At 38.1% G+C, this 13,843-nt stretch overlaps 1 protein-coding gene across 1 annotated transcript in view; it reads left to right on the top strand.

Moving 5' to 3' along the window:
• RAB38 (RAB38, member RAS oncogene family) overlaps positions 1 to 4,451 on the top strand; it is a 54,893-nt gene extending 50,442 nt beyond the window's left edge. The window contains exon 3 of the mRNA XM_040964266.1: positions 3,547 to 4,451. Within this exon, the coding sequence (XP_040820200.1) occupies positions 3,547 to 3,699 (153 nt within the window). The 3' untranslated portion in view covers positions 3,700 to 4,451. The remainder of the gene's footprint in view (positions 1 to 3,546) is intronic.
• Positions 4,452 to 13,843: the final 9,392 nt, after the last annotated feature.

Genomic DNA, 13,843 nt, shown 5'->3' with positions numbered 1-13,843 from the left:
TTTTACACTTGAGCCAGAAGCCCTGTTTCTACGCAGTTACCTAGAAATTGTGGGCTCGACTATGCCTGCTTTCATGCCAAATAGCTCATTCAATTATACTGCAACTTAATTGCTCAAAAGTTCAGGATCTGCAATTCCAGTCGGCAGAGACAGAGAGGAGAGAGCTTTCTCTGCATTCCCGTTTCTTCTCATATAAGTTTTAGGCTTTTTTTTTTTTTTTTTTTACTATGACATCAGTAAACTATAGGAAGTCAGAAATACTAGCTATGTTGGGATATGGGCTGGTAATACAAACAGACTTTCTTGAGGACAAGATGGGATTTTAGGCCAGAATGAATAAATGTGGCTTTGTGACAATGACCTGATACTTCCTCTGGTGCACGCAGTCTGCTCATGGACATTTTTCCTCCACATGTGCATCTTTTCCGTTACCCAGAGCACACCCTGCTTTTTGTTCTTGGCTCACCAGCATCGTCTTTTACTAAAAGGATCATACTAGACTACCACTAACTGGGCTTAGGTTTTTGTTGTTTTTCCCATAATAATGATAAACTTTCATTGATTTACCTAAACGAGCATATATTTCTTTTCATTAGTACTTTTTGCCAAATTGCAAACTAATAAAAGCAAACTCTATTTATTTGGCAGGTTACCATATGAGTAAGGTATACAAAAATACTACTGACAAATCAAACGTGATATTTGAAGGTACATAATTTTTAATGTTTAACTTGTTTTTCCTGTCAGGAAAGTGTTTTAAGGTATGAAAGTAAAAAAACAGATTTATTTAGCACCAGCTAGTTCTGACACCAAGGAACGAGCTTTATCTATTATTGTATTTGATCTTCAATACAAGCTTGAAAAAAGGAAAATGGCTTAGAAAATGACAAGTTTTATTGTTAGAAACACCCGATGTAAGTTCTAGCTGAAACCCGACTTTTTAAGTGGTTATAGGAAAGTTTCTTAACCTTTCTAAAAGATAATCTTTGTGCAACAATCTGTAATGGTATCTCATAATTGATATATGGGATAACATTTTGTTGTCTCCTTCCTCAAAATAGAAGAAATATCCACATGAGAATGAAAGTATTGGCACATTAGTGACTGAGCAAGTAACTTTAAACAACTTCTATGTTAATCTCCTTTAATGAAATGTGGACAAGGTGAAGTGGGACTATGTATTAACCCTTCCTAAATGCAAGATCATTGAGGGCTGTTAAGTAGGTGTCTATTCTGTAGCATACACAAGTGGCTGGAATTAATGCTAATAATTGAGTTGGGCCTTTCCCCAAAGCCTCGGCTTCACCTAGGTTAGAGTGTTGCTTGGGAGCTGGTCTATTGAGCATGACTATGACATCATCTGGGCATGACTGTGAAATGAGGAAGAGTGGGAGAAGGAAGGTGAAGCATGAAAAATGAGCCCAAGGCACAGTAACCAGCTCAACAAGAAATGCAAGCTACTGCTCGGAATGAATTGGCTTCCCTGGAGTAAAGCAGATACATGAGGCCGAGGCAGAAATGCCATTCTCATCCCATCCCAAACAGTAGCACTAAAGAAAAAAGAGGGGGAAAAAGCTCTTATTTTAAAGGATTTTAGAGATTTTGTGTATGAAGTACTTAGCAAGTTCATATATTTATTACAAAAACTTATTTTGTCCTAAGATATGGATTCATACACAGAGAACATTATCCCTCCACACGCCCACTTCCCTTCCTCTCTCCCCACAACAAATTTATATTTTGAAAGCATCAATGATCACTATATCTTGGAAAGTGCTTATTAGCTAAGTATTATCATTAAGGTCACATTAGAGTTACAGGAAAAAAAGATACAAAATCATTAATGCTGGTCTGGTATAAAAAACAATAAAAACTGTAATTACAAACAAGCAACAAAAGCAAATTAGACTTCATCTTTTTTTTTTTTAACTTAGAAACACTGAAATGTGCTTTGATGAATGCTTTATAGAAGGGAGATAAATAACCTTGCAATTGGTTATTTATCTGGGACCCAAAAGTTAATCTTTCACATAGTAGGTGAATTTGATGTCAGGCTTGTAGGATAGGAAGCATGCTAATGTCATTAGCCATGTCTACCATGTATTACCAGCTCCTACATTTCCATGTAATATGTGTATTTTCAATAATTTCAAAAAGCATCAAGAACTTTGAAATATGTTTAAAAATTTGATATCAGTAATTCTACTTATTTTGGATAATAAAGTCTTGCAGTAGAACAATTTGATAGAAAGTTCTTGTCACTTTTAATTGGATATGAGGAGAATTTATACAAATTAAGACAGTCAAATTTAACATTATTGGGATCCTCATTTTGCATTTTTCAACCTGATTAAGAAGAACCATGTTCAAGTATTCAATAGTTATAAACAAATATCTCAGATTCAAACTGTTGGCTGCATTTTCATAAAGTTAAAGCTTATTTTACTTTTGAAACTTGATTTGTATTGCTGGTTGCTGATTTTCCTTTGAATAATTACACACATGTGGATTTCCTAGATTAATACCACATTATTAACCTAGATAACAGTGCCTTAGAACATCAAGGTCATGCCAGTGCTGTCCATAGGATCTAGGGCTGATTGGAATGGTCGCCTCTACTCGATCCTCATGTGTGGATATAGATCAGGAGAATCCCTAACTCTGGGCTTCAGGGATGAAGCAAAATAATAGAAAAGAATACAGATAAATGAGAACTGGCTTACATTTCTTTCTCAGGAAAGGAAAGTGCATCACTTCCTTCATATTTGTTTTAACCCACAATTGCTACATAACTATGTCTGATCTCAAAGAAATCAGAACAGCATGTTTCTTCAATGTTACTGGCGGTCAGAAAATAGGGATATTGGTTGAATCCATAGTGATCACTGTGAAAGGCTTCCTATCACTCCTATTTTGCATCAAGACCACAAAAGTCATATGTAGCAGAGGGCAATTAGCAGATGGAGCACTTATGTTCTTCTAAAATATTATCCTTTAACCTAGTAAGCTCTACTTCTTTATTTGACACACTCAAATAAATATTTGCACTTCTTTGAGAGACTGAAAGGTAGAGATTTTTGAAAGAATAAATGAGAGTGAAGGGAAAGGAAAGAAGATGCAGGGGCCGTGCAGCAGAAGGAATCTTTAAGTGGTTCATCACATACAGCACAATGTTACTTTGAGTGTTGAATGCAGAAAGGTGAGTGCTTGGCACAGTGGCTGAGATATCACTTGAGATATCCACATCTGATATTGGGGTGCCTGGGTTTGAGTCCTTTCTCTGCTTTTGGTAGCAGTTTCCTGTAGAGGTGCACCCTGGGAGGCAGCAGGTGATGGCTCAAGTAGCTGGTCCCTTGCCATCCAAAGGGGAGACAAGAACTGAGTTCTGGGCTCCTGATTTTGGCTTGGCCTTCTCAGGCACTGGGAGGCATTGGGGAGTGACCCAACAGGGGGAGGATATCTGACTGACTTTCTGTGTGTCTTTCAAATGAATGCAAAATTTAAAAATATCTTTGAATAATGAAAGTCTTTTTTTTTTCTCCCAAGGAAAACATAAACATTGAAGAAGCCTCCAGATGCCTGGTGAAGCACATACTAGCCAATGAGTGTGACCTCATGGAGTCCATCGAGCCGGACATCGTGAAGCCTCACCTCGCGTCAACCAAAGTCGTCAGCTGCTCCAGCTGTGCCAAATCCTAGCAGGCCGTTTATTTATTTTTATTTTTATTTTTACTGGCAGATGATAGTAATGATCCAATCATGCCATACATTGGGCCTCGTTTTTGTTTTTCACCATTTTTCTAAATGTCAGAATAGGGAAACAAACTAGGCAGGCCAAAGATCTATGCCTCTGTCTTCCCTAGAAGAAACAGCAAGTGTTGTTTTCTCCCCACCATCAGCACAGTGTTTACATGCTTTTTTTTAAAAAAAAAAAAATTGTTTTTAGTCTGTTACAGATTTCTGTTTTATAGCTGACCGAAATTCTGCAGGATCAGAGTCAGCCTTGTTATTGCCTTTTTAAAATCAGCATATGCCTAAGGACTCAAGGAGACTAAGAGAAGAACAAATTAGCCGTCAGTTTTATCATTGACTGCTGCCTTGCCCTCAGTGTCTTTGTGCAAGTTTCAATACGTCTCTGATGGTCTGACAGGCCCATTAGGTAGAAGAGCGGTGTTCGCCTGAGATGACCTCCGTTCCAGGCAGAGCTAAGAGCTGCCTCTGATTTAGCTCTTCAGAGTCATGTACACAGGCTTCCTGTGCTTTTGTTGCCTTCATTGTCACTTGCCATGCATTGAATGTCGCTTTAACTGAAAACTGTATGAATGGCTCTGTCGCTTGTGTATGGCCCTCTGTGACCTTTCTCTGACTCAAGCTGTGGGGCTCTTCTGTACATGTAATATATATTATATATATATATATTTTCACATGTGGAAATAAAACATTCAAAAATGCTGTTTCCCTATCTAAAAATGTTTCAAGTTTCTTATTTTGATGATTATTTTATTATTATTACTTTTTTGCAGTGTAACTTTGGTTCTCAAGATATGTTTCCAAAATTTTCTTTCAGGAAGAAGACAGGAAATACACACTTACAGTGACTGCTGGACATATTAAACTTGCTTGGCTATTCCACTGACACTTACTAATATTGACATTTAGTTAAAAAAAATAAGAAGGGCATACAAATTTAGGGGTATATATCTTTACATATTTTGATAAAAATTAATGCTCAGCCAATGAACAAAGATATAACAAACAGTCCCAGTCCTGCCCTGTTTGGCACAATGGCTACAGTCCTGATATACTGCAGGTAGCTCCTATTTTTTTTTTTTGATGCCCATCTCTCTCTCTCTCTCTCTCTCTCTCTCTCTCTCTTATATTCACAATCTATTCTTGGGAACTTCCTTTTTGTCACAGGGTTTTTTTTTGTTGTTTTTTTGGGTTTTTTTAGTGTTCTACTTACGTTTTCTTGACATTCACTGTTTCTATAATCACCAATCACATGACTTCTTTTAAGTATCTATAACCTTAGCCCTAAAGACATTCTGTGGACCTTGGAGCATTTGGCCCATGAGGCAGGCTAAATGGAGATGCCAAGGAGTTAATGACTTCAGGAGTAGCTGTCAACCAACCATAGAAACACAATTTGGAGGCCTACTGAACGTGGTATTTCAGAAGTTCCCCAAGTTCCCACAGGAAAATCTTTCCATGTTATTCAACCTTTATTAGTTTGCTGGCATGCCATCCTATCTCTCTTTTTTTCTTGTTCAACATCTCTACTGGCCATCCTGGCCATCCTGGTTATATTTACCAAATAATCTACTTTCACTCAACTCCTTGTATCAGGGTTTTCTTCCAGGAATCTCAACCCAACTCAGGACAGAGGTGATTCTAGGAAGTATACAATGAGTAAGAGCTTCCTGGTTTGGATCATCCGCCACCCACAGGATAGTCTGGACCTCATGCTCTTGGAATGCAGTGGCAGGCTATAGCTCCATAATTACAAAGACATTCATCAAATGGATAGGACACAGTTGGAAGAGGTTTCTCCTTTCCTATGTTTTTAACACCCAAGAGATTGTGGAATTATCTACTGTCATAGAAGTCCTGAAGGAAGAAGAGATTACAGACTCAGGTCTGCTAAGGAACATAGCACTAGTGTGAAAGCAGAAGCCAGCAAGCAACAGTCAAGATAATTTTCATTTGTTTCATCTACAGGGAAGGCCATGCTAAAAATTAGGCTCCAGGTTTGGTTTTAGAAGAGGGAATTGTAAGGGAGCCTGAGCTCACAGAGCCAACAAGCCTTCTTCAATAAAATCAGGACCTCTTAAGGAAAGGAATGGAACGATATTGGAGGAGGCATTTGAGTAGATATCCTTCAGAGCCCTGCTAAATTCTTTGAAATGCTGGCTCAAAAAATATCCCTTTGTGTTTCCATGGATAAAAGCCATTTGGCCTGCCAAAACCAAATTGTAGTAGGATATTTTAGATAGCTTTCCACTCCTCAGATTCAGCTCCCATTTGCAATCATTATTTCTAGAGAAATTACTTAATCCAGGTTTTAGCAGGACCTGAGTGGAAATAAATGGTCTCTGTTGCAGGAGGAAATGGAATACTCATTAGATGAACTATAGAGTTTGGCTAATGAATATTAGTAGTAATCTGGAAAGCATCCCTAAGAATTTCATTCTAGATAGTGAGTTATTGGAACAGCAAAGGCAGAATATAAGATGATACAATAAATCATCTGTTTATGTGAGGACATTCTTTGTAAATTACCTTTTACTCTTATGACATGTCAAGCTCAAAATTGGTCTTAATGTGCTACTGAATGGCACCCTTACAACAGCAACAACAACAACTTTATTTGAAAGGTAGAAATACAGACAGGGAGGGACAAATAAAGGTATTTTCCACCTGCTGGCTCACTTCCCAAATTACCACACTTCTGAAGCTGAACCAGTGCGAAGCTAGGAACTTAAAACTCCATCTGCATTTCCTACAAGGGTGGCAGGACCCAAGCACTTGAGCCATTTTGCATTGCTCAGACAGGCTTGTTAGCAGGAATCTGTATCAGAGTAGAGCAGTGGGACAAAAAAGGTGCTCATATGAATGCAAGCATCATGGTAGCTTACTTCACTGCAGCAAGATGTTGACCACTGTAGCTTTGTTCTTTTGCCTCAAGGCAGCCCATTAAATTTCTGTGACACAGGATAACTTGCATTAAACACCAGCTCCAATGTTGAGTTCAAGCCAAATCTCTACAGAACTCTGCAAGGATGGTGTCTGGGCATTTACATATTTTAAATGCATGATATGACTATTTTCCATTCCCCTTTGTTCCCCATACTTTGGTCTGTTTGAAGTTAGTGGGAAATACAATGCTACACTGAAAAATAGGTGCTTGACACTGATTTTGCACTATCAGAGGTCACTGAGTCTGTACTTTGCCACTGCATCTTAAACCCTGATCGAGAAAGTGGTGAGCAAGTTGCGGCCTATTCTTCCATGAGCCATTGTGATGTATTTTGTGCTGAAGCCTAAGGGTTTCCTAACCTGGTGCACCATCAGCTGTGGCATTTAGAAATTATAAGCAGATGTAGTGAAGTTTGACTTGAGAATTTTGTTTAATATCTGTATCTGATTGTAGGTATTTTCTAGCCTTTATAAATTATAACGTTATTATTTGTATGGTAGAATATTTGTAGATACAGGGATTCCTCCTTTACCTCCTCTTAATCTTTGTGCATACTCCTCTTCTACATTTCCCCTTTACATTATTACAGTGGCGTAGTCCTTTTGTAACAGTTACAAGTTTAGCATTCTGCTGTTTAAGTGTATCACACCATTGTAAGCTTAGCCAAAGGTAGGAAATCTGGCACATGGCCAAGTCAATATGATGAGTGCTCAGACAGCTGAAAATTGATCTCCTTATGACCTAGCTATCCTACTCTTGGGAATATATCCAAATGAAGTGCAATGTGCATATGAGAAAATAACCTAAACCCTAGAAATATAGCAGTGCGATCTACAATAGTGAAAACGTGAAAACAACTCAGATGCCTGTTGAAAGAAGAATGGATAAAATAACAGTGATACATCTACTTCATGGAATATTTCTCAGCTATTTAAAAGAATGAAATTCTATCATTTGTAACAAAATGGTTCCAATTGGAGACCATTACACTCAGTGAAATAATCCAAAACAATCCTCAAATTCTCTTTATTATAAGGTACCATACATGCAAAATACAAAGCAAATAGATACACAGGTGAGCAATTATATAAACATATTCTCATAGATGAACTGTAAAATGGAGACTAGTATACCTGGAAGAGAAGATACATTGCAGTATGCATCTCTCCAGTTTTGAATAAAAGAACTCCCAATGAGTCCATTAAATACACCCTGAATAGTTCCCTGAAGCTTACAACTGATACTTTTCCTGAAATAAATGGTGTGGAATTCCTTAACTCCCTTGCAAAACATTGGAAGAGATCCAATATCTCACAGAGGTGGGAATATTAAACTATATTTTTAAAGGTCACAGAAACTTTGAGATGATGATGTTCCCCAAGGAACCTGGAATATGTTTCCATCATTAAAGCAAGTTTTTTTTTTTTCTCAAAAACAGTGATGTGTCCGTTATTAGCTCAGTGGCGGTTATTCTCTGTGAATCCCATTTGAGATTATAGTGATATGTTTTAATAGGAATGCACTTATAAGAAAGTTTGGGATATGGTACTACTATTAAACAATATTAGGATATTTGATTCTGTGTTTTAGATAATTAGGACCAAAAGACAGAAATAGAATTGAACCTCTCATTGTCGCTTTTAATAGTCCACTTAAAAAATCTAAGTCCCCCTTGCCATAAGTTTAAAATCTGCAGCTGGAAGTCTGGATACTTCTGCCAGGGGACACAGAGAAGTTCCCAATCAGTCTGCAGATTATTGTTCTGCTTGATTATTTTGGGGGCCTTATGTTCGTAGACCAGCACTCACAGAAGACATTTACTGTACTGGCAGGGGAGATTTATGTTGTCAATCAAGTGAAGGGAGAGTGCTTCAGAGTAGCCGCACAAAGAACAGTGTGTCTGGAACTCAGGGTTCACCAGAGTGTCTTTTTATGCTTCCATTGCTGATAAAAATGGGAAGAACCATTTATACAGCAACATCTCAGATTATCAGTGATTATTCTCATCATTAAATATCTGAGTTATTGCATTATACAACAAACTTGGGTGTGGTGAGGATGATCAGTGATATCAATTATGGTCTCAAGACTCACTATGTCAGAGAAGAAAGTTAACTTGTTCTACCAAACTCCCATTGTAAAGTTCTCTTTCTCTCTTTGAAATTACTATTAACTTGAAAAAAACCAATGAAAGGACACGTAACCTGCAGAGGTGTGAATCTGAGTGTGGATGGGGTGGGCTGCATGTCACTGCAGCCTCCTGTAACAATCCCAGTAGCTCTCAGAAATATTCCTTCACATCCATTGGTCATGTTTATCTTGACTGTTGGTGAGGCCAGAGTTAAAACCTTTCAGTGTAGCATCATGCACACTGGACATAAATTATCAGACAAATGCTCTGACTGCCCTAACCCTCCAGTGGGATACATCTGAAGCTTGCTCTCCATCCTCCCTCAATGATTTATGGTAGGATTAAAGCAGACTTTGACACAGTGACAACCTCATTATCACAACTTTTCCAATTTCCTTCATATCCCATTCCACTTCTCTATTCCCCTACTAGTACATCCAAGAATTATATCCCAATTAGGGTTTTTCCCCCATATTTAAAAATTGTGCTGCAAATGCAAGTAATTCCTAGAATACTTGGGATCCCAAGCAAATAATTCCAATATCACAGATTATAAAGCTCACTGCTTTTCTTTCCAATGATCCACTGAATTAGGGTGTCTGAGATATGTAGCTTAAGAGCTTCCCATTCTGAGAGACCTTCCAGGTGTTTTAAGCACTCTTTCTCCTTGTCCCATCCCTCTGCTTGTTTCTCTCTGTTTCTCTCTCTCTCTCTCTCTCTCTCTCTCTCTCTCTCTCTCTCTCTGATGAGCTTCCCTCCTTGCAAAGCAAAGCAAGGATCCCAACCAAGATGTCCTCATTACAATGTCCATGCTTCTAAATGTTAGACTAACCTGTCTCTTCTTAATTTCTTGAGGAGACAGGACTCTGAGTGTTGAACACAATTCTTGGCTGAGGACTTGATACCAAAACTTACCTTATGCCTGACCCTGCTAAGCACTTCTCTTAATAAGTGTAAACAGTCATGAGGTAATATCAGTGTCTAATAAATAGCAAATAACCAATAATCATGGTTATAACATTATTCTGTCTCCCTAATTAGTTATTACACTAAGCTGCAAAGTCATCAATCAAATATTGGTCGGTATCTATAAAGGTGTCAAAAAAATAGGACCTCGAAACAAACTTATGGAGATAGAAAGTAAATTAATGGCTGCCCTAGCTTGGAAAGATTAACAGTGACAACTAAGAACTTAGATTTTTTTTTTCTGAATTATGAAAATGTTCTAAAGCTGTTTTGGTGCTATCCAACTTTGTGAATATGCTAAAAATTATTGGACGCTGTACTTTAGAGGGATAAAATCCATTTAATTTGCAAATGAGTAATGATGAGCTGTGACAAAACAAAGTGGAGCCACAGGAAAAGGAAGCATGGAATTGTTGCTCTCCAAATATCATTTCAGCCCAGGTATGGAGTATCGTCCTGGTGTTTTGCCACAGGAAGCCATCTTTGGAGGGGCATATATATATATTTTTTTATCATTTACTGTCATCTGCTTATGTAATCCTCACTTTTGAAGTCATGACTTGCTCTCAGATGGAGCTAGAATTATGCATGGATTTAAATTCAGCTCCATCTCAGTTGCTTCTGTCTCAAAATGTTCTTAGTTTGTAAGGTTCTCAAGCACAGACAAAAAAAACACCACCCAGCATATGAAGAGAAATTCCAATGTAAAAATAATATCAGAAGTCAAACCAGTGTCGTGGCAAGATAGTATAAGCCTCAGCCAGCAGCAGCCATTGGGCCCCTGCATCCACCTACGAGATGCAGCTGAAAGATCCTGGCTCCTGAGTTTCAATGAGCCCAAATCCAGCTGGTGCAGACACGTTGGAAGTGAAACAGCAGATGCAAGGCCAACATGATAGCTCAACTGGTTAATGCTCAACCTGAAAGTGCCAGCATCCCATAAGAGCAGCAGTTTGTGTCCCAGCTGCTCATTTCCAATCCAGCTCCCTCTTTGTGGCTTGAGAAAGCAGCAGAGGATAGCTCAACTGCCTAGGCCCCTGTTCCTTCATGATAGATCCAGAAGAAGCTCCTGGCTCCTGGATTCAGATCAGCTCTGCTCTGACTTTTGCAAAGAAAACTATTTGGGGAGTGAACCAGCAGATGGAAGGACTCTCTTCTTCTTTGACTCTATCTTTCAAATAATAACAATTATAAATTAATAAATAAAATCAAATAAACCTTTGGAAATAAAGGACAGAAGTACAGATAGGCTTCTAGAACAAAGATCTCTCTCCTTTGCTCTGTAAATCTGCCTTTCTGATAAAGGTAAAAATAATGCACAATCTTAAAAAAACAAAACAAAACAAAAAAAACCTCTAGATTGCCCATATTATATTTTCCATTAGAACAAATTTTTTCCTTCAGAAGATCTAAAAGAAACCTCTGGAGTTTTAAATAGAAATACCAAAGAGTTGCTATTGCTTGTAATACAATACAGTGTGTTCTGATTTTTAAGAAGTTAGGTCATACCAGATGTGTAACACCAATCAATTTGTATTTGCTTTACTGAATGCCTTAAATATCTGTCAACTAACTATTCTGAGCAGGCTGCTGTGTTGGTGCATTAAATAGGCCATACCACGGGTCTCTACCAAAATACGTACTCTTTAATATATGCTCATTTCTTTCTTTCTCTGTGATCGTTGTCATGGAAACATGAGGGATAAAAAAAAAGTCACGGGTCTCTGCTCTTTAAGTTTGGAATTTCTCTGGAGGGAGGAGTGAGTTAACAAGACAGGCATAAGATTCACTTGAAAATGAAGGAAAACATTGCAACTTCCACTGCACGATAATCCTCGTTTTTTTTATTATGATTAATGTTTGCAGCTACTACTTATTTATCAGACCCTGCTTATATCTTTTCCAAACATAATGCCATTTAGTCATGACTAGTAACCCATGGGATGAGAACCGCTGAAGATTTCATAAAGGCAAGAATAGGTTGATAGAAGCACTGTTCTCACAGGTCACATGATTCTGGATAGATTTCATCAGTATATCTTCCCTTGTGGCCATACAATGGGCTAATCATACTACTTCCTTCCATTTGGCCTACATGGCTATCTAGGGAGCGTGCTTGAAACTTAATCTCCACAATGCAGCCTTCTTCTGTGCCATTTCCCAAAGCTTGAAGAAAGTGGGTTGTGGGAAAATAGCTATCATTTCCTCACTTCATGCGGTAGTTGAGAGAGCACACATACCAACAAGAAGAGTAAGCAGAAAAGATGATGCCAGGCAGAACGAAGACCTCATTGGAGACGTGGTCCAGCTGTGTAGGAATAATGATTTAACCTTTAACTTTCCTATTAAGGGTGCAATAATTCCCACTTCAGTTTCTTTGTTCAGTTGTGCAGGACAGATCCAGCTGCTTTTCTGCCGCTTTTAACTCAAATGCTTCTAAGTGATAAAGCCACACAGCCATTAAAAGTTGAATTAAACTTGTATTTAGTTTATCTGAGTACATGGTCCACAACAGCCATGTTCTTCTACATCTTGTAAATTTATAATAATAGCTCCAACTTAAATGAGAGCTTTTCATAGGCAAAGGAGTAGGCTTCACTTTAAATATTCCAGTAGGCAGGAAGAAGGGAAAAGCATATATTTATGCTGACACAAATTAAACAGTCAGTATTCCCAAATTAATGGGAAAACACTGGCATGTAATACATAAAACACACACACCCCCCCCAAAAATGTCTTGGAATGAAGTTGCATTGAAGGATTACTTTAGAGGACAGTATAATAGATACACAATACTATTTGTTCTTAATAAGGCAATAATTAGAAATTAATACAAAAATCTTAGAGCAAGTGTTTTGTTATAGTTGCTGGTGGTAGCCATATTCCCATATAGGAATGTCTAGCACTGAATCCTATTTCACAACCATTATCCTGCTGATACATCTTGGGAAAATCCAATGATTTCTCAAGCATTTGAGTCTTTGTCACCCACGAGGGAGATATAGATTGAGTTTCTTTGATGTTGGCTGCAAGCCTGACCCCATTCTGGTTATTATGGGCGTTTGGGAGTGAATCAGCAGGTGGAAGCGCTCTCTCATTATCTCTGTCTCTTTCACATCTCTGTGTCTCTCCCTTTCAAAAGATAAAAAGGTGCTTTAGGTCAGATTGTTTTTGCACACAAGATTCAAGAAGTAGTTATTTTTAAGGGGTGTAAATCACGTTTGGAATTTCTATTTTGGAAAAGCTTAAATAATATAGAGAATAATCAACTAAGGATGAGAAGTACAAATTTTGTGAAAGTATATAATTATGTGAGGTTACAGTCTTACTAAAGAAGCATGAGATTCATTTCTGAAGTACCTCCTTTTAAAAAAAATAGATTCATTTATTTATATGGAAGAATGGTACAGAATGGAGGGTGGGAAGAGAGAAACAGAGTCACCTTTCACAGATGGATTTGTCCACAAATGGCTGCAGCAACTGGTTCTGGAAAGGACAATCATTATTACATTACTAACCTAATTTATAAATGCAGAGACTGAAAGAGATTTTTAGGGACTCTTCTAAAGCTATATGGCAAGAAAGTGACTGAGCCAGTGGTCACATGATTGACCTGCTGACTTGGAAGGCCTTCAACACAGATTCAGTCCAGTGCTATGGTATATCCAGTTGAGCTACTGCCTGCAATGTTGACGTTCATATAGGTGCTAGTTCCAGTCTCAGCTACTGCTCCTCTTCTGATCTAGCTGCCTGCTAATGTATCTGATATAGCAGTAAAAGTTGATTCAAGAACTTGGGTTCCCACCTACATCACCAGAAAGAAGCTTCCATTTCCTGGCTTCTACCTGGCCCAGTCCTGGTCATTGTGGCCATTTGGAGGAGTGAACCAGAGAATGGAAGATTCCACCCTCCCCTCCGCCTCTCTCTCTCTCTGTCTCTATCTCTGCATTTCAAATACTAAGATAAATCTTGAAAGAAACTATGATTCAAAGGATTTATTTTATGATAGTTCAGATGACAATAGTTTTAAAGATTACATATTTATTGTC

The sequence above is a fragment of the Ochotona curzoniae genome, unplaced genomic scaffold (assembly GCF_017591425.1).
Source record: "Ochotona curzoniae isolate NIBS_2020 unplaced genomic scaffold, NIBS_Ocur_1.0 scaffold_3223, whole genome shotgun sequence".
In the NCBI taxonomy this organism is placed as follows: domain Eukaryota; kingdom Metazoa; phylum Chordata; class Mammalia; order Lagomorpha; family Ochotonidae; genus Ochotona; species Ochotona curzoniae.
This window is presented reverse-complemented; position numbering and strand designations above follow the sequence as displayed.